A 24,121-nucleotide genomic window follows, 5' to 3' on the forward strand; every position below is an offset into this window, starting at 1 on the left:
TCTCTCCCTCCACGACCCGCTGAGTTTGTCGGGCAGGTTGTTTGTTGCTCTGGTTTGTACATGAAGAAGGCAGCAGGCAACCTCAGCCTGCGCTGGAGAGCATGACTTAACTCGGTTGTGGGGAGGAGGTGTGGCCTGGGAGCTCTCGTTCTCGGCCCCTTCAGAACCTGGTAACCCACAATCCCCACCCACCCCTCACACCGACCCTCCCCATCCTTCCTGCCCGTGAGGCGCACCCATACACAAGCCCGACTGATGGAGGCTGCCCCTTCACGGTTGAGTCAGCAGCCGGCACCTGGCTCTCCCCATGTGGAACGGTCAGCAGAGAGTGCTGGCCCTCTGGGTGGCTGAGGTGGCATTCACATCCCAACGCCAGTCTGCGGGGAGAGCAGGACAAACCGGGCATTGAGGCAGCCTGGATAATTGGCACGGGGAGAGGGATGAAGGGAAGGCGATGAGTGAAGGAAGTAAACAGTTCAGTTAGTTGTGGTTTTCCGGTTAGAAACATCCCCACTACTTCAGAATGAGTTTCGGAACCGTTTTGTAAGGTTGCAGAGCAAAGGCAACTTTATTTATATCTAATGTACATCTTTGTAGCTTTCAAGGGCAAGTCCTCGATTTGTGTGCCTTTTTGTTTTGGTTGTTTGTTACTTTTCTTGTAAAATAACTTGATTAGGAAAGGCACAAAGTTCTTCCCTTGCTATCCAAAGGTGTACTCCAGCCCCTGCATTGCCCACTGGTCCCGGAAGGCCTCCAGAGAGCTTGTGGACACCGTGTGCTCCCCTCTCCAGGGACACACAGACACGGACGTACCCTTGGGAAGAGGGGCAGGCAGGCGGAACCCTCGATGGCCTGCTGACCTGTGAATGGCCACCTTGGCCAGGCCGGGGATTAGACTGAAGGGGGAGGTTCCCCGCCAACCCAACCCCCCTCCCCATTGGGTGCCCAAAGATCAGGAGCATGGGGCTGAAGTGCAGCCAGAACTTGAGGAGCAGCCCCCTTCAGACAGATGCTGCAACCTCTCACTCTGGATGTATGTGGAACACGGACTCCTCCAGGGTGCAGAAGTGACAGGGGGCCTGGGGGGTCCATGAACCAACATAAACAGCTGCTGGGCACTGTTCTGTGCAACGCTCTCCACCCCAAGTTCCTGATGTAAAGAGGGAGGGCTCCTGTGTGGGGAGAGACCTCCACTGGAGACACCCCCTTGCTTGCCGGGTAACGGAGTGGACCGGCGTGGCGTAACCAGACGGCAGGCAAGGGTGAGGAAGTGAGAGCATGCAGGAGCAGCCCGTAGTGTGGAACGTCACGGAGGAATTCTGAAGAGGTGGCTTCAGTCAGACGTGTGACTCCTTCCCGCCCCCGAGAGTACCGGACGGGTGGGGCAGCACTTGTATCGGAGACCACCATGTTCCAGACTCCATGTGAAAGGCGGGCAACTCCCACAGAGCAGCAGGGCTGTTGTTTGCCACTGGGAGCTGTGTGCCACCCTGAAGGCTGTGCCCCTGGCAGAAGAATGCATTGCCAGCGCATGCCACCTGGGAGGGTGCTCTACGTACGGGGTCCAAGGATACAGAGTCACCGCCTGGGTACGGACACACACTGACCACCCCCAATCAGGAGACTCAGAGCTGCGACAGAGGCCCAGTGGGTTCCCCTTGCCCCAGAAGGATCCACCAACTTCTTCTGTGTCTTGGGCAGCAAAGGCAGGGAGTGGGACCGGAGTGACCAACTGGTACCACAACACGGAGGCCACCAGTTGGTTTATGACCAGGGCTTGTCCGCAGTAGGAAAGCACTCGGAGGAGTCCTGTCCAGCGCCCTAGCCGGGTGGGGACTTTCACCTCCAGCTCCACCTTCAGACCCAGCCCACGAAATACTGCTCGAGTCCAAGATTGCACAGAGTCCTGAAAAGTTATTTGCAATCCACCCTGTCGATCGTCTTCTCCTGGTCGAGGGGGAGAAAGGCGACTGATAGACCAGCCCTCTGGGACAGGTGAACCAGATCCCAGACCAAATGGATGTTGTCCTGAATGGACCGGCCCAGGACTGTTGGACTGGCTGGGATGCATCATGTGGGCCAGGACAGAGCCCCGATGGGTGGACAGGGTGTGGGTGAAGCCCTTGTTATCGATGCTGAAGAGGGAGACTGTGTGTCAGTTTCCTTAGGAGGCAGAGATTGACCCTCTAGGAGCAGGACTGTGACCGCCCTGTGCCATCTACCGGGTTGCCAGGCTTTTCCCCCAGGACCCACTTGTAGTCGCGCCCCTCCCCCCCCCCCCCCCCCCCCGGACATCTCAGCAGGCCATGAGGAATTCCTCAGTCAGCCCGTCCAGCCCCTGGGGACTTGCCCCTCCGGAGCTGGTGCAGGGCACTGGTCAGCTCCTCCAACGTCAGCGGGACGTCCAGCAGATCGGTGACCTCTGGGCTGACCTTTGGCAGGCCCCCCCCCCCCCCCCCCCCCCCCCCCCCCCCAATAAACCTCTGCGCCAGATGGATCCGGAGAGAATAGAGTCCCGTAGAAAGAGTGGACGGGGTCTCCCATTCCCCCCCGATCCGTGATTGAGGAGCTGTCGTCACCCATCAGCACCAGCTGCTTATGGAACCCCCACCTCCGTTCTACCAGCAGGTAGACAGTGAGAGAGACGCAGTCTGAATGGTGCAGGATCTGGACCCACACCCTCCTGTATGCACCTCAGGACCTCTTCAGCTGCAGGTCCCTCAGTGTACCCTTCTATCTGTATGTCCGCCACAGGGCTGGGTCCTTGATAGCTTGACCCAGGTGGAACGCCGAGTTGAGCGCTTCTGTCTCAAGGTGCCCAATCTTGGACTCCTGACAGCAGAGACGGGTCTGAGTCTTGCCCACATCCAGCCATAGCCTCAGGGAGGAGAAGCCCCCCCGCTTCCTTCTCCAGAACCAACAGAACGAATCCTGGTCACTCATCCCCAGTCACTGGTGGTGGAGGTGCCAATACCCAGACCCCACCTGTGTGTGAAGAGGTAGACCTGCCCACACTGGGTGGTGGTCTGAGTATGGCACCATCGATTCAAGAGCCGCCTGCTCCAGACCTCAGGGTGAAAGCACTGGTGCGGGGATGGAGAATTCTCCAAACCTCCTCCAAGCTGGGGGTACAATTGAAATTCACACCCCTCCCCAGCCCTGAGGATGATGCACCCGCCACTATCGATCGACCTCAAGAGAGTGGACGCTTCTCGAAAGAAGCACGTTTGCGTTGTGTTGTGCCTGGAGGTGTACACACTCACAGAGTGCAACGGCACGCCATCCAGGCGCACAGTGGTGGCACAAGCACCTTGACCCCCAAGGTCTCTGGCTGGAAAGCTGGGGCCAACAAGATAGCCACCCCCACTGGAAATTGAACCAAGGTGACTCCTGTATCTCCCCCTCGCCACTCCAGGAGCCAGGAAGCTTTGTCTCCTCAAATGGTCTGGGCTTCCTGCAGGAAGCTCTCTATGCATCTCCCTTCACTGAGGATGGAGAGACCCCCCTGGTGCCACTGACGTTGAGACTGGTGATGGTGATCTTCATGTCAAGAACACTTTAAGTCCCGTCACCGACACCCTGTTGGGGAGGGAGTGGAGTCACTCGGCACCCTCGTCCCTCGGCAGCCCAGCGAGGAACCCTTTGAACCAGGGCTGCCCAGCTGGAGCCAGGTCTGTACCCCTAACCATCTTCTTGAGGGCGGCACTGACAGATCCAATGAGCAGTGCCAGTTCAATTTGATTTCCAGCTGGACTTTATTACGGCAAGCCCAGGTGTTCTCCAGGAGGTCCAGAAGTTCTCCCATGGGGATGAGGGGAGACTCGGGAAGGGGGCCTGAAGGTGTCCACCGCCTCACTGGTGATGGACTCTAAATCCTCCTCCAGTGCCCATACCAAATCCCTTTCCTCATCCAGGTAGTCACTGCCAAAGGCCAACCTGCCCACCCCACACTGTGCTATGGGTATCTCTGCCTCACCAGCTGGTGCCACCCCCATCACGGTCTCACCCCCAGGATGAATGGCGGAGGAATCCTCCTCGGGCTTCTCTGGGGAATCAGGGCGACGGGACAAGATCCCCCTCCACCTCGGTCATCAGGCTGCTGGCTGGCCCCACCACCACTGGCTCCGGAGGTCCAGCCGGAGACTGGTGCTGAGGCAGAGAGAGACAGCTCTCCCCTACCCCACCGTCATCCGGAGGACCACAGAATCACACAGCACGGAAACAGGCCTTTCAGACCAACTTGTCCGTGCTGACCAAGATTCCCATCTAAGCTAGTCCCATTTGGCCCATATCCCTCTAAACCCTTCCTATCCATGCACCTGTTCAAATGTCCTCACCCACTTCCTCTGGCAGCCCGTTCCCTATACGGACCACCCTCTGTGCGTAGGAGTTGTCCCTCGGGTAAATCTTTCACCTTAAACCTATGACCTCTAGTTTTTGGTTACCTTTTCCTAGGGAAAAGGACTGCATTCGTCCTGTCTATGCCCCTCATGATGTTATACACCTCTGTAAGGTCAGACATCAGGGCACTATTTGCATCATTTCCCTGAATCTCTGGTCAACTGGAGATCTCGGAGGAGCTGACCTTCAGCAGCTATGCCCTCTTTCTTGTCCCAACAGCAGAAGGAGATGCACCCATTTGGCTTCACGGGACGTACACAGTTAATGGCAGGACCGTTAACAGAGTTTATATACAGAAGGATCTAGGGATCCAAGTCCATAGCCCCCTGAAAGTGGCTGTACAAGTTGATAAGGTGGTTAAGAAGGCGTACATCATGCTTGCCTTGAGGTTGAGGCACTGAGTTCAAGAGTCAGGAAGTTATGTTGCAGCTTTATAAAACTCTGGTTAGGCCACATCTGGAGTATTGCGTTCAATTCTGGTCACCCCATTACAGGAAGGATGTGGAGGCTTTGGAGAGGGTGCAGAAGAGGTTTACCAGGATGCTGCCTGGATTAGAGGGTATGAGCTATAAGGAGAGGTTGGACAAACTTGGGTTGTTTTCTCTGGAGTGGCGAAGGCTGAGGGGAGACCTGACAGAAGTTTATAAGATTATGATAAGATCATGAGCATAGATTGAGTAGACAGCCAGTATTTTTCAACCCAGGGTGGAAATGTCTAATACTAGATGGCGTGCACTTAGGGTGAGGGGGGTAAGTTCGAAGGAGATGTGCTGGGGTAAGTTTTTTTTACACAGAGAGTGGTGGGTGCTTGGAATGTGCTGCCGGGGTGGTGGTGAAAGCAAATATGATAGAGGTGTTTAAGAGGCTCTTAGGCACACGAATGTGCAGAGAGTGGAGGGATGTGGACATTGAGATTAGTTGTGTGTTTAATTACTAGTTTAATTAGTTTGGCACAATATGGTGGGCCGAAGGGCCTGTTCCTGTGCTGGTGCTTTACTACATTCTAAACCCACCCCCACCCCAACACCAGCCATAGGGGCACCCTCAGCACCATGGGAGGGGTGATTTTATTGGGGTCTCCTGTTCCCCTTATCCAGTGAGCTGGAGACCCCTGCCCAACCCTCATGACCACCATGGTGAGGAAAGTCTTGGCACCTGCCCTTCAGGACAACTCCCTCCGCTGCCTCATCTACCCTCCAAGGGTTGCAGAGGCTTGGAGACGTCCATCACTGAGGAGGTCTGTGTCCAAACCCCTTCTTCTGTCTGATCCTCCCTCAATTCTCAGCTTGGCCACTGCAGAGCGAGGTCTGAAGGTGAGCTGAGGATTGGGAATGTGCCTTGGGAGGCTTTGCTTTCCTCTGCACCTTCCCTTCGCCTGGAAGGTCCCCCTCGCTCCTTGCCAGCCCCCATGCCCACGAGTGCAGGCAGGACTGGAGGAGTAAAAGTATCACCTAGGACCTCCGAGGTGGAAGCAACATCGCAGGGGTTGGGGGGCAGTTCTTCCGAACAGGTCCCACCTCCTTGCAGGCACAGTTCCGCGCTCTGTCCGAGGTCCAGCAGACGCAGTGGGATGTCCCCTGGAACTAGTCCCTCTGTGTCCTCCTCCTGTGCTGGCTGCATGAACAGCTGGCGGCAGAAGGAGAAGATGTGGCGGAGGAGGCTGCTCTCCCAAAGACCGGGTGATCCCCGTCCTCGCCTCTCCCCAGATGCTGCAGGTGCGGGAGGAGGAGCTTGAGGGGAATGAAGGGCAGGATATCCAGACGTGTAGCTCCAGGGGTCCACCTACAACAAGGTCCTGCCCACAGCGCACCCCTTGCCCAGAGCCAGGGGGACTGCCTGCTCAGTCCTAGACACTTTGGGTCTGTATTCCTTGAAGTCTGGAAGAATTGGGGGTAACATTATTCAAACGTATAAGATCCTAAGAGGGTTTGACAGGGTAGATGTTGAGATGTTTCCATCTGGGAGATACATAAACAAGGGGACTGAGTTACAAAATAAGGGACTGGTGGTTTATAACAGACCCGTATAGAAATACCTTCCCTAGGAAGGCAGTGAATCTCCGAAATGCTCTGCCCAGAGGGTGGTGGAGACCGGATTATTAGACGTATTTGTAGAGATAGACAAATATTTTGAAAGATCAAGGAATTGAGAGTTACTGCGAACTGGCACAGAAGAGGAGTTCAGAGCAGCATAGATCAGCCATGATCATATTGAATGGTGGGGCAGGCTTGAGGGGCTGAGTGGCCTCCTCCTCCTTTTAGTTTCTTGTGTTCTTGTGACTCAAGATGACGGAGTTTCACTCTGTCTAATCCATGCCCTTGGAGTGTGATGGGACGGTGTGGAGGGAGCTTCACTGTGTGTCTGACCCCGGGAGTGTGTGATGGGATGGTGTGGAGGGAGCTTTGCTCTGTGTCTGACCCCGGGAGTGTGTGATGGGACGGTGTGGAGGGAGCTTCACCCTCTGTCTGACCCTGGGAGAGTGTGATGGGAGAGTGTGATGGGACGGTGTGGAGGGAGCTTCACCCTCTGTCTGACCCTGGGAGAGTGTGATGGGACAGTGTGGAGGGAGCTTCACCCTCTGTCTGACCCTGGGAGAGTGTGATGGGACGGTGTGGAAGGAGCTTCACCCTCTGTCTGACCCTGGGAGAGTGTGATGGGACAGTGTGGAGGGAGCTTCACCCTCTGACCCTGGGAGAGTGTGATGGGATGGTGTAGAGGGAGCTTCACCCTCTGTCTGACCCTGGGAGAGTGTGATGGGATAGTGTGGAGGGAGCTTCACCCTGTGAACTGTAACGTGCTCCTAGGTTTCAGATGACTGAAACTTTACAGGAATTGTTATTGTTCCTTTTAGTTCCTGAGTTCCACACGCTGATGATTAATACTGAGCCCAAATTTCTTGTGGCAGCCCAATTAACTGATTGATTTTGGCTTTAAAAACCCTGAGAAAGTGCGGGCTAAAATTCCCCTCCTGTCCAGTGACCTGAGAGCCCTGGTACTGGGTAACTGCCCCACACTTCCCCATGTCAGGGCACACAGCTGGCATGACCTGCGATCCAATGCAGGTCAACAGTTAGGGGTTAATTGGATCAGGTTCTACATGTAGACTTCACGTGGGGTTAGCAGGGGAATCGATCATGGGCGGGGGGTAGGTGGGAACTTGGCTGTGACGCCGTTGCAGTCGAATTGCACGGGTTCAATTTCCTGATGGAAACTGCCACACATGTGGGTGTGTTTATTTGACTGTGACTATGTGGTTCCGCTTGGTACTGTCTGTATGTGTGCAGGCCTGAGCGGTGTATATCAGGGATTGTGTGTGACTGACACAAGTTTGTCAAAAACTCACCCGTGTGAATGTGTGAAAGGGGAAACTGTTCTGGAGTGCACCCTGCTGTAAAAACAAGCCAGGCCTTCGCCAGCTCCTCCCAGCCTGCCCCACCACGCAGAAACACAGGAAGGTGGCTGTGGTTAACGGTGTCGCTGATCACTGCCTCAGCAAAACGCATCGGATTCACTCCATGTTCCCTCTGTAGGGCATCCAACCTGTCATCTGAGTGTGTTGTTGGTGCCGCGCTGCGGGAGGGGCGGCGAGAAGGGAGCGCCGCGCTTCAGGAGTAGTGAGGGAGCACCTCATCATTGGAGAGGTGGGGACTGAGAGGTTATTTGGCTGTTGTGACAGCACTATGGGATCTTGCTGTGCATGGATTGACTCCCCTAGCTCTTGCAGTACAACAGTGACTGTGCTTCAGAAAGTACCTCATTAATGGTGATAAACTCTGGGACATAGGATGTGGAAACTTCTTTTCGTGCTGGGTTGTGAGACACTGCTGTTACATCCATCCAGTCATGGGTGGGAATGATTCACAGCAAGCAATCTACCTACAGTAATTAAAACTAACTTCTTCGAAAGGACAAAATACAGCACCTTCTCCCGATAATAGCAGGATAATTAAACAGCTGGTGCAGAATCAACCCCATGAACCTGGCATGGCCCAGCATTAATTGCCCATCACTAACTTGAGGTAAAGATGTGATCACTTGTTTGATACAACAGGGCAGCCACTTCAGTTTGCAGCAGTCCTATCACGGTGGGGCTGGAGTCACATACAGGGCAAGTTAGCTTATGGCAGCAGTTAATCCTTCCCAAAGGACATTACTGAACCAGATGGGGTGTTCAAATTCCCATGCACTGTGACTATTTCAATTAATTCACCAATGGGTGCAGATTGAAAGGAGATTGGGTCTGTTGGGAGTGAATGAAGGGCTTAGTGTGATGGCTCTGAGGCTGCCAGTTGAGATTGTTAAAGACCCTTTCAGAGCTTGGGGGATGTTGGGCTGTGGTCTGACTGGAATTCTGTGCACCAAACTGATACAGTCTGGTTAACCTTTGAAACCCTGATGAACACACCTTATTGATCTTGGGATTGTGTACTTGCTGTGTGCCCGGTGTTGGGTCATCAATGGGAGATGATCAGTGCTAGATCTTCCTTTCTGCGTGGGCGCTCAAAGAACCAGTGTATCGAACCTGTTCCATTGCCAGGGCCACTGTGCTGAGTTGTTGGTTTGCAGAGTACAGGAAACCATCAAGAGGAAGGTGGTTACCTCACAGAAAGCCAGCACCTCCCCCTCCATGGGAAACAACCCTTCAGCCAACCTCCCTGATAACACAGGAAACGGGAGGAGACTTCACAGAAGCAACACACCACTTTTCCCATCACACACTCCTGGGGTCAGACCCAGAGTGAAGCTCCCTCCACACCGTCCCATCACACACTCCCAGGGCAGGGACAGCACAATCTTAGAACATTTGCAGTAAGGGATGAAGTACTTGGGGTGAAGTGTAAACTCTATTAGAATGTGAAAACAAATTGGATAGCAAGCTCCCACAAGTGGCAAGGCTTCCTCTGTGGGGATGGATGAACACTGGCCCTGGATGCCAGGAAGGAACTCTCGTTGGTGCTGGGATCCTTTGGGGCTTGTGCCCCACCCATCTAATCCAGACAGCCAGCACCGGTGGGCACTTCACCAGTCGGCAGTGCAGTGAGTGTCACGTTGGGGTGCTGGACCAAATGTTAAAGGCATGGCACGGCCCAGATGGTGGGGATCTTTGGTGATGGAAGTTGCCTTCTTGAGGCAGCGCCTCCTGTAGATACTCCCGATGGTGGGGAGGGATGTGCCCGTGATGTATTGGGCTGAGTCCACTACTCTCTGCAGCTTCTTGCGTTCCTGTGCATTCGAATTGCCGTGCCAGACCCTGATGCAACCAGTCAGGATACTTTCAACAGTACATCTGTAGAAGTTTGTTAGGGTGTTCGGTGACGAGTCATGGAGAGGAAACGCCCTCAGTTCCCTCCACTGCTGCTGGGGTGAAGGTGCTTGTGGGGAGACGGGTGTGTCTCTCCTCCCAGGAAGGAGAGAGGAGGTGGGAGGTTGGCTCCTGCCCCCTCTCCTTGGCTGCTGGTGACTGTGATGGGACAAGCCCCTCCTACCTCCGACTCAAGCACCCTCTCTGTTGTCAGCTCCTCTGATCTGCAGCAGAGCTTCCTGTTTTGAAACTGTAGCCGGTTATGAAGAAATAAGTGCATTTGCGTAGCACCTTCCCCCTCCATCTTCCCCTCCCCACACACACACACACACACATTACAAGCAGAGCAGCTCATCTGTTTCTTGGCTGCTCATGACGAGAGGGCGGGTGGGTAGTCAACCTGTGCACAGAAAGCTCCCGTAGACAGCAACAGATAATCTGCTGGAGGAACTCAGCAGATCGAGCAGCACCTGAGGGGGGAGGGTGGGGGGGGGGGGAAGGAATTGTCAATGTTTTGGGTCGAAACCCTCTGCATCAGGGCTGGGATGTGTTTGTTGCTCCAGATTCCAGCAGCTTCTCGTGTCTCTCGTAGACAGGCGTGTGGAACTGGGCTGTTCTTCTGCTTCAGCTCAGGGGAGGGGGGCGGTGTTCCAGGACACGGGAGTGGGGTGGGGTGGGGGGGATAACGATGTTCCTTTTCTTCCTTCGGCGTGGCTCCCTGCTCAACGCTGCTCCCTCCCCGCCACCTGTCCCTCGGCGCGGCGCTTCCTTCCCGCCGCCCCTCCCTCGGCGCGGCGCTTCCTCCCCGCCGCCCCTCCCTCGGCGCAGCACTCCCTCCCAGCCGCTCCTCCCACAGTGCCCCCTCTCACAGTGAGGTGTCCTGGGCCAAACTTCTTTCCCACAACCTCCTCCATTGAACCAACGAACTTGTTAGCTGTTATTTGTGGGATCGGACTGTGCACATTGTGGGCGGAACAGCAGCAGGTGCACTGTCTGCCTCCAGTTCTCCTCTGTAGTCATTGTGGTTTCTGCACTGTCGATCCAGGTGACCTCAGCTGGGATATAACCGGTTAATACAAGGTATGTTGGATGTACTCAGCATGTCAGGCAGCATCTGTGGAGAGAGAAAAAGCGGGTGATGTTTCAGGTTGACGATCGTTCCTCATGTAGTGCCGTCGACCTGGAACCTCTGTTTCACTCCCCACAGATGCTATCTGGCCTGCTGGTATCTCCTGCATTTTATTTCAGATTTCCCAGCGTCTGCGGGTGTTTGCTGAGTCTCCAGCCCCTTCCGAACGTTATGGAATTTGCTTTTAACTCTCATTCCCTCCGTCCTTCAGGCTCGGAACACAGAGACCAGCGAGCTGTCCGCCGTCAAGATCATTAAGCTGGATCCTGGTAAGCTGATGGGTCGTCGAGTTTATTGTCGTGTGTGTGAGTTCAGTCAGGTACAGGTACAAAGAAACAACATCACAGGCACATAGGAACAGACAACACACAGAACATAAGTTGTACACAAATTATACCATACAGTGGGGGAGAAAAGACAATGCAAAAGCAAGACCTTCATGCATAAAAAGCAAAGACACAATTGAAGACCTCCACAGCATTGCAAGAGGTGGTCCGTAGTGTCCCGTTGGAAACTAGCTGTTCCTGAACCCAGTGGTGTGGGACTTCCGGCTTCTGTACCTCCTGCCCGACAGTAGCAGCGAAAAGAGGGCATGGCATGGATTGTGGGGATCCTTGATGACAGAATCAGATTTATTATCAGTGACATAGTAGTACAGTGCAAAGACGTAAAAATCTATAAATTACCAAAATAAATAGTGCAGAAAAAGGAATAACGAGGTAGTGTTCAAGGATCGTTCAGAAATCTGATGGTGGAGGGGAAGAAGCTGTTCCTGAATCGTTGAGTGTGGGTCTTCAGGCTCCTGTACCTCCTCCCCGCTGGTAGTAACGAGAAGAGGGCATGTCCCGGATGGTGAGGGTCCTTAGTGACGGATGCCACCCTCTTGAAGATGTCCTTAATGACGGGGAGGGTTGTACCCGTGATGGAGCTGGCTGAGTCTATGACCCTCTGCAGCCTCTTGCGATCCTGTGCATTGGAGCCTCCATACCAGGCTGAGATGCAACCAGTCAGAATGCTCTCCACAACACATCTGTAGAAATTTGTAAGAGTCTTTGTATCTACTAGTATGTCTTGTGTCTTTGTGATTGCATCAGTATGTTGGGCCCAGGATAGATGTGTTGCCAGAGAAATAAAGGACTGCAGCTGCTGGAATCTAGATGAAAAAACATGAAGATGCTGGAGGAACTCAGCAGGCCGGGCATGGTGTGTTGCTGCCTTGTTGAGGCAGCACCTCCTGTAGATGCTGTTAGTGGTGGCGGGGGGTTGGGGGGGGGGGGAGGGGGTGGGCTGTGCCTGTGATGGACTGGGGCTGCGTCCACTACTCTCTGCAGCCTCTTGCCGTCCCAGACCATGATGCAGCCAGTCAGGATACTTTCTACAGTGCATCTGTAGAAGCTTGTTGGAGTGTTCGGTGACATCTCCTTAAGCATCTAAGAAAGTAGAGTCACTGGCACGCCCTCTTCGTGATTGCAACAGGTAAGGCGACTGTGAGCGAGTCTACAGAGAGAGTCACAGCACAGAAACAGGCCCTTTGGCCCATTGAGTCCATGCCCACCCCCAGATGAATGACCATGTGGATGAACCAAGGTGTTAATGATCGAGGGAATCGCTGCTGGACCCATACAAACCTATTTTGGGTATTGTCTATAAATGATGCTTTTTGGCTTTAACCCCTGTTCTTGGTCCCTGAAGGTCACGGCTCGTCAGAGACCCACCTTGTTGCTGTGTAGATGTTGGTGGGGTGGGGCAGTTCTGCTTCCAACCCCCTTCAGGGCACATAACAGACCACCCCTGGGTGGACATTTACCCCTCTGACCCTTCGACTGTCGTCCCCTGATTATTGACCTCTTCCCTCAAAAGGAGGGAAACTCTTCCTGGTTTCCCCGTCAGACTCCCTCGGTGTCTTATCTGTGTCACTTAACTCCTAGCCAGAAGTAAGGTCATTGACTGAAGTATTGGCTCCCCCTCTTGATGTCCCCCAGTCTCCCCAGGCTGGTAATAGTTATTGTGTATTCCCCACATTGATACCCCTCCACCACCTCACACTTCTTTCTCCCCCCCACCCCCACCCCCACCCCCCATTTTCCATTCATCGTCAGCCCGGCCCATTGAGACCCGTTCTGCAGCCTTGAATTTTTCCCCGCTGATTAATCACACTGCCATTGTGGAAATCAGCAGCAGAATTCCCAATCATGGGGCAAGTCCTGGCCAGTGATGCATATCACAGAGCAAAGAGCCTGTCACTGGGATCGGCACAGCACGGCTGTGCTCAAACCTCCCGTCACTAAACCCACAATGGCCATTGTACTTTGCTTTGTGCCTCTTACCTAATTTTGAATCCAACTTTTTCTTGGATCCTGTCAGATTTAACGTCCCCGATCAGGTAACAGGAGGGTCTTAGCACCTGGAGTTGGAGGGTCTGGTTGATTGAGGTTGAAATGTTGGAGGGATGAGGTGTGGGAGGGTGCTGTACTTGGAGGGTTCCAGGAGACGAGTATTCTGGTTTTGGTGTGTTGTTGGTTGAGAGTCAAGATGCTGGAGTGTCGTTGGTCCTGGTGTTGGATGCTTCAGGGTTTGGAAGGTTCTGGAATCAGAGGTTCCTTCGATTGGAGGGACTTGTTAATCAAGGGTCAAGGAGTTGGAGTTTTGAGGGATTGGTCAGGGGGTTAAGAGGGTCCTGTAGTTTGAGGGTCTTGTTGATCGCGATTGGAGGAGTTAGAGGGTCTTGTTAAACAAGGGTCGAGGGGTTGGAGGGTTTTGTTGATCGAGGTTCAAGGGGTTGGCGGGTCAAGGGTTTGGAGTGCCCCGTAGCTGGAGGGTCCTTTGGTTGGAGGCTCTTGTTGATTGAGGTTCAAGGGTTTGGAGGGTTCCAACGTGAGGAGACGTACCTGGTCTCCCGGTGAAGCAGATGTCCTGTCCAAACCTGGGCTTCTAGCCCTCCCCATGGGGAGAGGGCCCACCACACAGACGCCCCCCCCCCCAGCCCACGGGACACCCCCACCACCCCCACAGAACAGGCCGCAGTATGGGCCCTCCCCATTAATGGCTCCCTTCTTCCCTCCCTCCACAGGTGACGACATGTCCTCCCTGCAGCAGGAGATCAGCATGATGAGGGGCTGCAAACACCACAACATCGTCGCCTACTTTGGCAGCTACTTCAGGTGAGTCTGGGTTCACCCATTGCCCCTGGGGAGAGGTCCCAGGACTGACATGTGTCCTACTCCAGCCTCCTGCCCCAGTGCACAGAGTTCTTTCACCCAATCACATAGGGAACAAGGACTTGGTAACCAACGACCCAGGACCACTGCCAGCGATGTGGGTGGGGTCAAACGTTGGGCCCCCAGAGATGTGAGACCCTCCTCTTCCCCCCTCCCCCTCCACCAAGTCATCTCCTTTCCTACCCCTTCCATCAGTGCTCATGGGATCTTAAACATCCACTCAAAGAGGGCAAAAGGGAGGTGGTGTAATGTCCCATTGGGAAGGTGGACATCCTGTGGCGCGGTGCTCCCTCCTCGCTGTCCCTCCCGCGGTGCGGCGCTCCCTCCTCGCCACCCCCCCCACTGTGCTTTCCCACTGACCCAGGGCTAGCACCAGGATGGCATGAACCGTTGCGTTCTTCCAAAGCACGAGCAGGTGTGTCCTTGTTCTCCACCAGAAGGTGCTGGTGTGGGGTGGGGCCGTTGAGATCCTGTTGCCCCCGTGCTGTCTGGTGAAGGGGAGGGACGGGGGTGGGGTGGGGTGGGGAGAACAGAACGTTAATGAACCTGACCTTCCTTTGCTTCGTCCCTTCCAGGAACAATAAGCTGTGGATTTGCATGGAATTCTGTGGGGCAGGATCCTTGCAGGACATCTACCAAGGTGAGTGACCTCTCTCTGGGGTCAATCCCAGGGCAACACTCTGGGGGAACTCTGCAACAAGACCACAATTAATTCCTTCGGGAACGTTTGGGTGGAGCTTCTGTGGACTAGTGCTCTCATCCCAAAAAACTTCCCACCCCCACCACTTTGACCTGTCATAACCGGGCCATTCAGCCCATTGGTCTAACTGAACATTCACCAGCCTCAGTGAATCCCATTACCTTGCCCTAAACCCCATCTTTATCTCTTATTAAAGATCTCTCAACTTCAACATTTAACGTTCAATGTCCTGACCCAACGCCATTTGAGAAGAGTTTTTGGATTCCTTCTACCATTCTGATCTTCGGTCCCAAAACTGACCTCCGGATTCTGCCCATTCCCCGTCTCAAACTCCCTAACCAGTGGGGATGGTTTTCCAGCGCTTCAGTTGGAATCAAAACCTTAATTCAAGGGACAAGCTTAGTTTGTGGAATCTCCATTCGTAACGTAACCCAAGAGATCCAGCACTCTTTCCATTCAATACCTCCTCCCCAGGAAAATGTGCAGTAGTGTTCCCGATAATTGACCCACTTTGAACTGGCAGATATTCAGGACTGTTTGATGCATTTAATCCACATTTTTGAGTTGTTACTGGCTTGGCTGCAGTCAGCAGCAAACTCAGAAACTCCGCCCCAATTGTGAGAGTGGGATGGGCGTTCTTCACCACGTTCTAACACGTTGTACCCTCTGCCACAGTCACAGGTCCACTGTCGGAAAAACAGATTGCCTACGTTTGCAGAGAAACCCTTCAGGTATGTGCACTGCGTTACTTGGTGAGGTACATATCAAGTTCCCCGTCAGGTGGACTCTTGTTTGCAGTGGCAGCTTCACTCTGTGTCTGACCCCGGGAGTGTGTGATGGGACAGTGTAGAGGGAGTTTCACTCTTTGTCTGACCCAGGGAGTGTGTGATGGGACGGTGTAGAGGGAGTTTCACTCTGTGTCTGACCCCGGGAGTGTGTGATGGGACGGTGTAGAGGGAGCTTCACTCTTTGTCTGACCCCGGGAGTGTGTGATGGGACGGTGTAGAGGGAGCTTCACTTTTTGTCTGACCCAGGAGTGTGTGATGGGACGGTGTAGAAGGAGCTTCACTCTGGATATTTTTTTGATATGTGACGGGAATTAATTTATCAAATAATTGGATATAATGTTATGTTTTTAAGGGTCTCCAGTATCTACACGGCAATGGGAAAATTCATCGAGACATTAAGGTAATTCCAGAGACACTGAAACTGGTGTGGAGAATCCCCAAGTGGGATAGGATAGGATGGGATGGGACAATCCCACTGGAATGTCCTGTGTCCAGCAGGGAAACCTGCCACGGTGCCTGTTCCAGAATCATATTCTGCGGCCACATTCAATCCATCCAGAGAGACTTGAGACCGCAGGTGCTGGAATCTGGAGCAACAAACTATCTTCTGGAGGAACTCAAAGGGTCAAGCAGCATCTGTGGGGGGAGAATTTTTGTTGACGTTTTGGATCGAAATCCTGCATCAGGACCATTAATGCAGGGCTTTGACCTGAAATGCTGATAATTCCTTTCTCTCCCACAGATGCTGCTCGACCCGCTGAGTTCGTACAGCAGGTTGTGTGTTGCTTCAGTGCATTTCCCCTGTCCGGGCCTTTGGAGAGAACTTTCCAATCGGTTCCACTCTCCCGCGCTCTCCCCACACCTCTGGTTCTTTTCCCTTCCAATTCTCCCCTTTAGAAATTCCTGCTCCCACTGCCCTTTCAGGCAACACATTCCCGATGCCAACAATGCTGCGGGAAAACGTTCCCCTCTGCATTTCCTGCCACATTCTTCCCTCTGTGTGTCTCTCTGTTCTCCAACACTCCTGTCTCTCTCATTTCCCTTCCTTTGCTCTATCAAAACCCCTCATGAGTTTGAAAGCCCCCAATTAAATTTCCCCTTAATCTGCTCTGCTCCAAGGAGAATAGCCCCAGATCCTCCACATTAACTGGAGTCCCGTATTCTCGGGATGATCCCAGGTCCGGCACCAGGGAACCGATGCCCTTAGGAAAGACAAAGCCCAGATTTTGTTGCATTAACAAACAATCTGCTGGAGGAACTCAGTGGGTCAGGCAGCATCTGTGGAGGGAAATGGACAGTCAACATTTTGGATCGAGACCCTTCATCTGGACTAGACTCGAAACATCAACTGTCCGTTTCCCTCCACAGATGCTACCTGACCCGCCGAGTTCCTCCAGCACTTGTGTGTTGCTCCAGAGTCCAGCGTCTGCAGTCTCCATGTTGTTGCATTAGCCCAGGTGGGATTGATGTGGGGACACTTGCTGTTTGTTACTGCCCCTTCAGGCAACACATTCCTGATCCCAATAATGCCGCGGGAAAACGTTCCCCTCTGCATTTCTTGCCACGTTCTTCCCTCTGTGTGTGTCTCTCTGTTCTTGGCTTGGATGTGAAGATCCTCCGAATGCTCTGGTACCCTCCCAGGAAATGCTTCTAACTCTTCCTCCTCCAACTCACATTCAGGACTTGGATGTGAATGGAGGAGGATCAGCAAGTTTGTAGATGACGTGGAATTTGGTGGTGGCGTTGACAGTGAGGCTGGTGGTGTTCGGCTACAGAATGATATCGATCGGAGTGGTGGCAGATGGAATTAATCCTGGCAAGTGTGGGAAGTCTAATTAGAGTAGGGAATACACAGTAAATGGTAGGGCCCTAGGGGTGTCGAGGAACAGAGGGACCTCAGTGTACACCCAGAAACCCTTAAGGATGGCAACAGAGGGTGGTGGAGAAGGCGTACAGATTCTTGCCCTCGTTAGCTGGAGCAGAGCAGGGAGATCGTGGTACAACTTTATGGAGCATTGGTTAGGCCACAGCTGGAGCACTGCGTGCCGTCCTGGTCACCACACTACAGGAAGGAGCTGGCTGCACTGGAGAGGGCGCAGAGGAGATTGGAGCACCTGGGACGCGTGTTCCGGTTACACTGGAGAGGCTGGGTCTGTTCTCCCTGGAGCAGCGGAGGCTGAGGGGGGAATCTGATGGAGGGGTACGACATCATGAGGGGCACAAGTTAAATGGTAAGAAATCTTCTCCCCACCTGTGGAAGAAGTGTCTAAGACCAGTGGGGGGTGGGTTTAAGGTAAAGGGTTGGAGGTGTAGAAGAGATCTGAGCAAGAATTCCACCTCCCCCCCCCCCCCCCCCCCAGGGTGGTTGGAATCTGGAACACACTGCCAGAGACTCTCACAGCATTTAAGAACCATTTGGACAAGTACTTGAATTGGCAAGGCAGAGAAGTCTACAGACCTAGGGCTGGTGAATAGTCACACAGCACAGAAACAGGCCCTTTGGCCCAACTTGTTCATGCTGACTGTGTTGCCCAGTGAGCTGCTCCCATCTGCCCGTGTTTGGCCCATGGTCCTCTAAACTTCTCCCATCCATGTACTTATCCAGACGGCTTTTAAACGTTACTAATGTGCCCGCTTCAACCACTATTTCCAGCAACTCATTCCAAATACGCACCACCCTTTGCGTGAAGGAGCTGCCCCTGATGTCCCTTTTAAATCTCTCGCCTCTGGTCTTAAACCTCTGCCCTCTTGTTTTTAGCTCCCCCTCCCTGGGAAAAAGACTGTGCTTTCACCCTGCCTATGCCCCTCATGATCTTATATACCTCTGTCAGGTCACCCCTCAATCTCCTACGTTCCAGGGAATAAAGTCCAAGTCTACCAACCTGTCCTTGTAACTGAGGCCCACAAGTGCAGGCAACATCCTGGTAAACCTCTTTCTAGCTTAATAACATCCTTCCTGCAACAGGACGACCAAAACTGTACACAGGACTCTCAGTGCGGCCTCACCAATGACTTATACAACTGCAGCATAACGTCCCAACTCCTAAACTCAGTGCCCTGACTGATGAAGGCCAGTGTGCCAAATGCCTTCTGCACCACCCTGTCTACCCGTGATGCCACTTTCAGGGAACCATGCACTTGCGCTCCTAGGTCTCCCTGTTCCATAACACTCCCCAGGGCCCTACCGTTATGGGATAAGTGTGGAAATTTCTTCCCACACTTGGTGGGGCAAAAGGGGCTGTCTCGATGCTGTATGACTCGGTAACTGGACCCCTACTGGAGAACAGGCAATTTAGGAGTGGTCACTGTCTGGGATCTGTGGCGCAGGTCAGGGCCATCAATGAGTTGTTGACAGGGAGGTCTCTCCCCGAGGGGAGGATGTCTGTGTGCAGAAATAAAACCGCTGGCGTTTAACATCCTGCTCAATTCCCACAGGGAGCGAATATCCTACTGACTGATCGAGGAGACGTTAAACTAGGTGAGCCGGGATGTTGTGAGGGATGAGGGGAGCACTGCTGGGAGAATGGGGGAGGGTTCGACACTGATGTGGGGAGGAGGGGAGGAGCTGGTGGTGAGCTGGGACCTTGCTCTGGTGTGTGGTGTGTCCCAATCACGGAGGTCCTGTGGGAGGGGTGGTGAGGGAGGGGTTTCACCCCTTTTCGGAGAATTGGCCCCACAGTCAAGGCCAAAATTCACGCTGGCAACACTGAGGGAACGCCGCACCCTGGGAGGGGCAGCAGGGAGGGAGCGCCGCGCTGCGGGAGGGGAGGTGAGGAGGGGAGCGCGGCACTGCGGGAGGGGCGGCGGGGAGAAACGGGTTTCTGGAGGAGCTGTACCCAGTGATGAAGAATGTGAGCACCACACAAGATCCTGGAGGAACTCAGTGGGTCGGGGCAGCGTCTGTGGAGGGAAATGGACAGTCGATGTTTCGAGTCATCTGGACTCCACAGACGCTGCCTGACCCGCTGAGTTCCTTCAGCCCTTTGTACGTTGCTCCAGCATCTGCAGTCTTCTGTGTCTTCATAAAGTTACCGACATCTGCAGTACTCCATGGGGACTTCCACACCTGACCATCTCTCTGTCTCTGTCTCTGTTTCCAGCTGACTTTGGGGTCTCAGCCGAACTCACAGCTTCGGTAGGCAAGAGGAAATCGTTCATTGGTACGCCATACTGGTAAGCAAACATCTCCCCCCTTCTTGACTCCATATCTGCCCATCCCCAGCATTCCAGGGCCCAGCCTAGAGACATCCAGCGTTCCTCAGTCATCCGCAGCGGAGATTCCTAGGCGTATAAGCCGATTCCCTCTGCGTTGTGAGAGACCCTGTCAATCTCCTCCACTGAGCCGCCAGTCACAATCACTTCCCTCCCTTTCACTCATTTCCCTCCACGGATGCTGCCTGACCAGCTGAGTTCCTCCAGCATCTCGCGTGTTGCTCCAGGTTCCAGCATCTGCAGTCTCCAGTGTCTCCATTTCCCTCCTGCTCACCCTCTGACCCCTTTCTCCTGTGGTCAATGTAACCTGAGCAACTGCACCTCACCCTCTGACTGGGTGAACGACTGCCTCTGCATCCAACAACGTCAAGGTTCATCAGCGTAAAATTCTGCCTCTGTTTCACCCTCCACAGATACCACCCGACACGTAGAGGCTTCCCAGCGTCTGCTGCTGTTATTTCCCAGTTTTAGAATCCGTACTTTTCCTGTTCCAGTGTGCCCACCCTCTGGAGCACCAGACCAGATGCTGGAGGAACTCGGCGGGTCGGGCAGCATCTGTGGAGGGAAATGGACAGTTGACGTTTTGGGTTGAGACCCTTCATCTGGACTGAAAGATGGAGGGGAGATAGGCAGAATGAGGAGGTGGAGGGGAAGGGGTGGGGCAGGAGCTGGCAGGTGATGGGTGGATCCAGGTGAGGGGAGGGGGTGATAGGCAGATGGAGGAGGGGAGAGGGCAGATAGCAACAGAGGCTGGGAGGTGACATCTGATAGATGAGGAAGGTGGAGCATGGGACCAAGTAAGGGAGGTGGGGAGGGCAGGTGGAGGTGGCTGGGGGGTGGGGGGAGGGGAAAGAAACGGTGATGAGGGGCTGGGGTGGGAGGAAACTGGGTAGATCAGGAGAAGGGACAGAGGGGGAGCAGTTTACCAGAAATTGGGAGACTCAGTGTTCATAACCTGCTGATAATGTCCTGACCCACTGGGTTCCTCCAGCATCTTGTGTGTTGCTCCAGATTCCAGCACCAGCAGTCTCCTGTGTGCCCCCCCCCTCCACCTCCCCTCCACTGCTTATTCTTTGGTCTCTTGGACCTGACCAATGGTGGTCTTGTGACCTGGTTCCACCCACAAGCCTAAATATCCAGTTTCTGGTACTGATCTACTTCCTGCAGTAACCCTGTACGTCCTAGAGAGCAGGAGGAGGTCCAAGGGTTTAGCAAGTGGGCAAAGATCCTGCAAATGTGAAATTGTTCTCTTAGGAGGGGAATATAAAATGATGAGAGAAATACCTGAATGGAGAGAATGCAGAACTGTGAGATGTAGAGGGATTGGGAGTCCCAGCGCATGATTTGCAAAGGTCTCCAGGTCAAAGGAATCGGAATTGGTTTATTATTGTCATTTGTACCGAGGTACAGTGAAAAACTTGTCTTGCATACCGTTCATTACACAGTGCATAGAGGTAGTACAAGGTAAAACAATACAGAATGGAGAATGAAGTGTCACAGCCACAGAGAAAGTGCAGTGCAGGCAGACAATAAAGTGCAAGGGCCATGACGAGGTAGATTGTGAGGTCAAGAGTCCATCTTATTGTACTAGAGGACCGTTCAATAGTCTTATAACAGCAGAATAGAAGCTGTCCTCGAACCTGGTGGTACACAAGTCAAATTTATTGTCAGATGCACAAGTCCATGTGTGCACAGGTGCAATGAAAAACTTACTTGCAGCAGCATCACAGGCACATAGCATCAGAAAAGCAGCATTCACAAGAAAAGCATAAGTTATACATAAATACATAACTTTTACAAAAAAGAACACAAATAGAACAAAAAAAAAGTTCATTTTAGTGCAAGGGGATCAAAGAGGTCCCAGTGTTGCTGTACTGAGGTAGTGATTAGGGTTGTGCCGGTTGGTTCAAGAACTGAATGGTTGAAGGGAAGTAGCTGTTCCTGAACCTGGTGGTGTGGGACTTCAGCTTCTGTACCTCCTGCCCGATGGGAGCTGCGAGGAGATGGCACGGCCCGGATGGTGGGGATCTTTGGTGGATGTTGAGGCAGCACTTCCTGTAGATACTCCTGATGGTGGGGAGGGATGTGCCCGGGATACATTGGGCAGTGTCCACTACTCTCTGCAGCTTCTTACATTCCTGTGCATTCGAATTGCCGTCCCAGACCATGATGCAACCGGTCTGATATACAGGTACAGCAAGTAATTAGGAAAACTAACAGAATGTTAGTGTTTAATTGTGCAGGGAATTAATACAAAAGTAAGGAGGTTGTGCTTTGGTTAGACCACATCTGGAGTCTTTAATGGTCTCGTTATTTTGGGAAGGATGTTAGTGCATTGGTTCGAGAAGGTTTACTAGACCAATACATGTAATGGTGGGCTGGGCTTGTACCTTCTGGAGTGTGCAAGAGTGAGAGTGATTGATGCATACAAGATCCTGAGGGTGGGTGTGGAGGATGTGTCCTCCTGCGGGAGAATCGAGAATGGGGGGGGGGGGGGGGGTGTCACTGCTTAAAAATGAGGGGTGGGCTGTTTGAGGCAAAGGTGAGGGGAAATACTTTCTCCCTGAGGGCCTTGAGGCTTTGCAACACTCCTCCTCGGAGGGCGGGGGAAGGAGAGTCTGCAAATACTTTAAAAGCGGAGGTAGGTTGCCTCTCGATACGTCAAGGGGGAGAGGTTACGGAGTTGGTGGGAGTGTGTTGAGGTTGGTCAGATCAGCATGACCTTATTGAATTGAGAGAGAAGGTTCAAGGGGTTCCTAATTTGTACACTCGTATGGCTCCTACAGCACGAATTTGACGTAGCTGGGTGCTTATTTCCACCTCCCCCCACCCCTTCATTCTTGCCTCCCTCCCCACCATCCTGCTCTACTAGCCTCCCCTGGAGCCTCTCTGGCTGCCCCCTCCCTTAAGATGATCGTCAGTGCAGGTCACCGGCTGCTCTCCCGCCATTGGACAGCCGATTCGTCCATCTGCGTTGCAGGTTGGGTGGAAGACAGGCTCCTCTGTCTCCGGATTGGGGATGATGCCCCCCCCCAACCCCCCAGGAGTTCATGGGGCTCCATGACATCCAGACATCCCACCTCCGCTGTTCATGATGTGTGGTCCGGGGAATGGGTGGGAGAATTGGGAACGCCCACATGGATTTACCCCGTTCATCCACACGTCAGAATGTCCCAAACGGTCCCACAGCCAATGGAGTCAAACTTTGTACTGAGGCTGAACTACTCCTGCACAGCAAGATCCCACAATGACCAATGGGTGAATCGACAGCTGTGTCTGGAGAGGGGGAACTTGCCTCTGTGTCGGTCAGTTCACTGTGGGGGGGGGGGTTGCCTGTGGCTCGGTGGGTAGCGGAGCCGAGGGGGAGGGGTGGCGAGGAGGGAGCCCTCCGCCCCCTTCCCTCCTCGCTCCTGGGCCCTTGGGGTATTCCTTCAGGAAAGGGGGTGGTTGTACATGCACCTGTCTACATCAATGGTACTGAGGTCGAGAGGGTTGAGAGCTTCAAGTTCCTGGGAGTGAACATCACCGACAGCCTGTCCTGGTCAAATCACGTAGATGCTGCAGCCAAGAAAGCTCACCAGCGCCTCTACTTCCTCAGGAGGCTAAAGAAATTTGGTTTGTCCCCTTTGACTCTCACCAACTTTTATCGATGCACCATAGAAAGCATCCTATCTGGATGTATCACAGCTTGGTACGGCAACTGCTCTGCCCAGGACTGCAAGAAGCTGCAGAGAGTTGTGGACACAGCCCAGCGCATCATGGAAACCAGCCTCCCCCTCCTTGGACTCTGTCTTTACTCTCGTTGTCTTGGTGTAGCAGCCAGCATAATCAAAGACCCCACCCACCTGGGTCATTCTCTCTTCTCTCTTCCATCGGGTAGAAGATACAGGAGCCTGAGGGCACGTCCCACCAGACTTAAGGACAGCTTCTACCCCACTGTGATAAGACTATTGAACGGTTCCCTTATACGATGAGATGGACTCTGACCTCATGATCTACCTTGTTGTGACCTTGCACCTTATTGCACTGCACTTTCCCTGTAGCTGTGAAAACTTTACTCTGTACTGTTATTGTTTTTACCTGTACTACATCAATGCACTCTGTACTAACCCAATGTAACTGCACTGTGTAATGAATTGACCTGTACGATCGGTTTGCAAGACAAGTTTTTCACTGTACCTCGGTACAAGTGACAATAATAAACCAATATTAACCTCCCCTCTCTCTCCGGTGCAGGATGGCCCCAGAGGTGGCAGCGGTGGAGAAGAAAGGCGGCTACAACCAACAGTGCGACATTTGGGCTGTGGGCATCACGGCCATCGAGCTGGCAGAGCTACAGCCACCCATGTTTGACCTGCACCCCATGAGGTA

The 24,121-nt window shown here is 53.4% G+C and overlaps 1 protein-coding gene across 3 annotated transcripts in view; it reads left to right on the plus strand.

Moving 5' to 3' along the window:
* LOC127586985 (mitogen-activated protein kinase kinase kinase kinase 2-like) overlaps positions 1-24,121 on the plus strand; it is a 50,615-nt gene that overhangs the window by 5,448 nt on the left and 21,046 nt on the right. For all 3 annotated transcript variants that reach the window (XM_052045053.1, XM_052045051.1, XM_052045052.1), the window contains exons 2-9: positions 11,044-11,101; positions 13,903-13,993; positions 14,626-14,690; positions 15,426-15,481; positions 15,891-15,938; positions 18,974-19,016; positions 19,639-19,711; positions 23,987-24,118. In XM_052045053.1, the coding sequence (XP_051901013.1) occupies positions 11,044-11,101; positions 13,903-13,993; positions 14,626-14,690; positions 15,426-15,481; positions 15,891-15,938; positions 18,974-19,016; positions 19,639-19,711; positions 23,987-24,118 (566 nt within the window). The remainder of the gene's footprint in view (positions 1-11,043; positions 11,102-13,902; positions 13,994-14,625; positions 14,691-15,425; positions 15,482-15,890; positions 15,939-18,973; positions 19,017-19,638; positions 19,712-23,986; positions 24,119-24,121) is intronic.

This window comes from Pristis pectinata, chromosome 38 (assembly GCF_009764475.1).
Source record: "Pristis pectinata isolate sPriPec2 chromosome 38, sPriPec2.1.pri, whole genome shotgun sequence".
NCBI lineage: Eukaryota > Metazoa > Chordata > Chondrichthyes > Rhinopristiformes > Pristidae > Pristis > Pristis pectinata.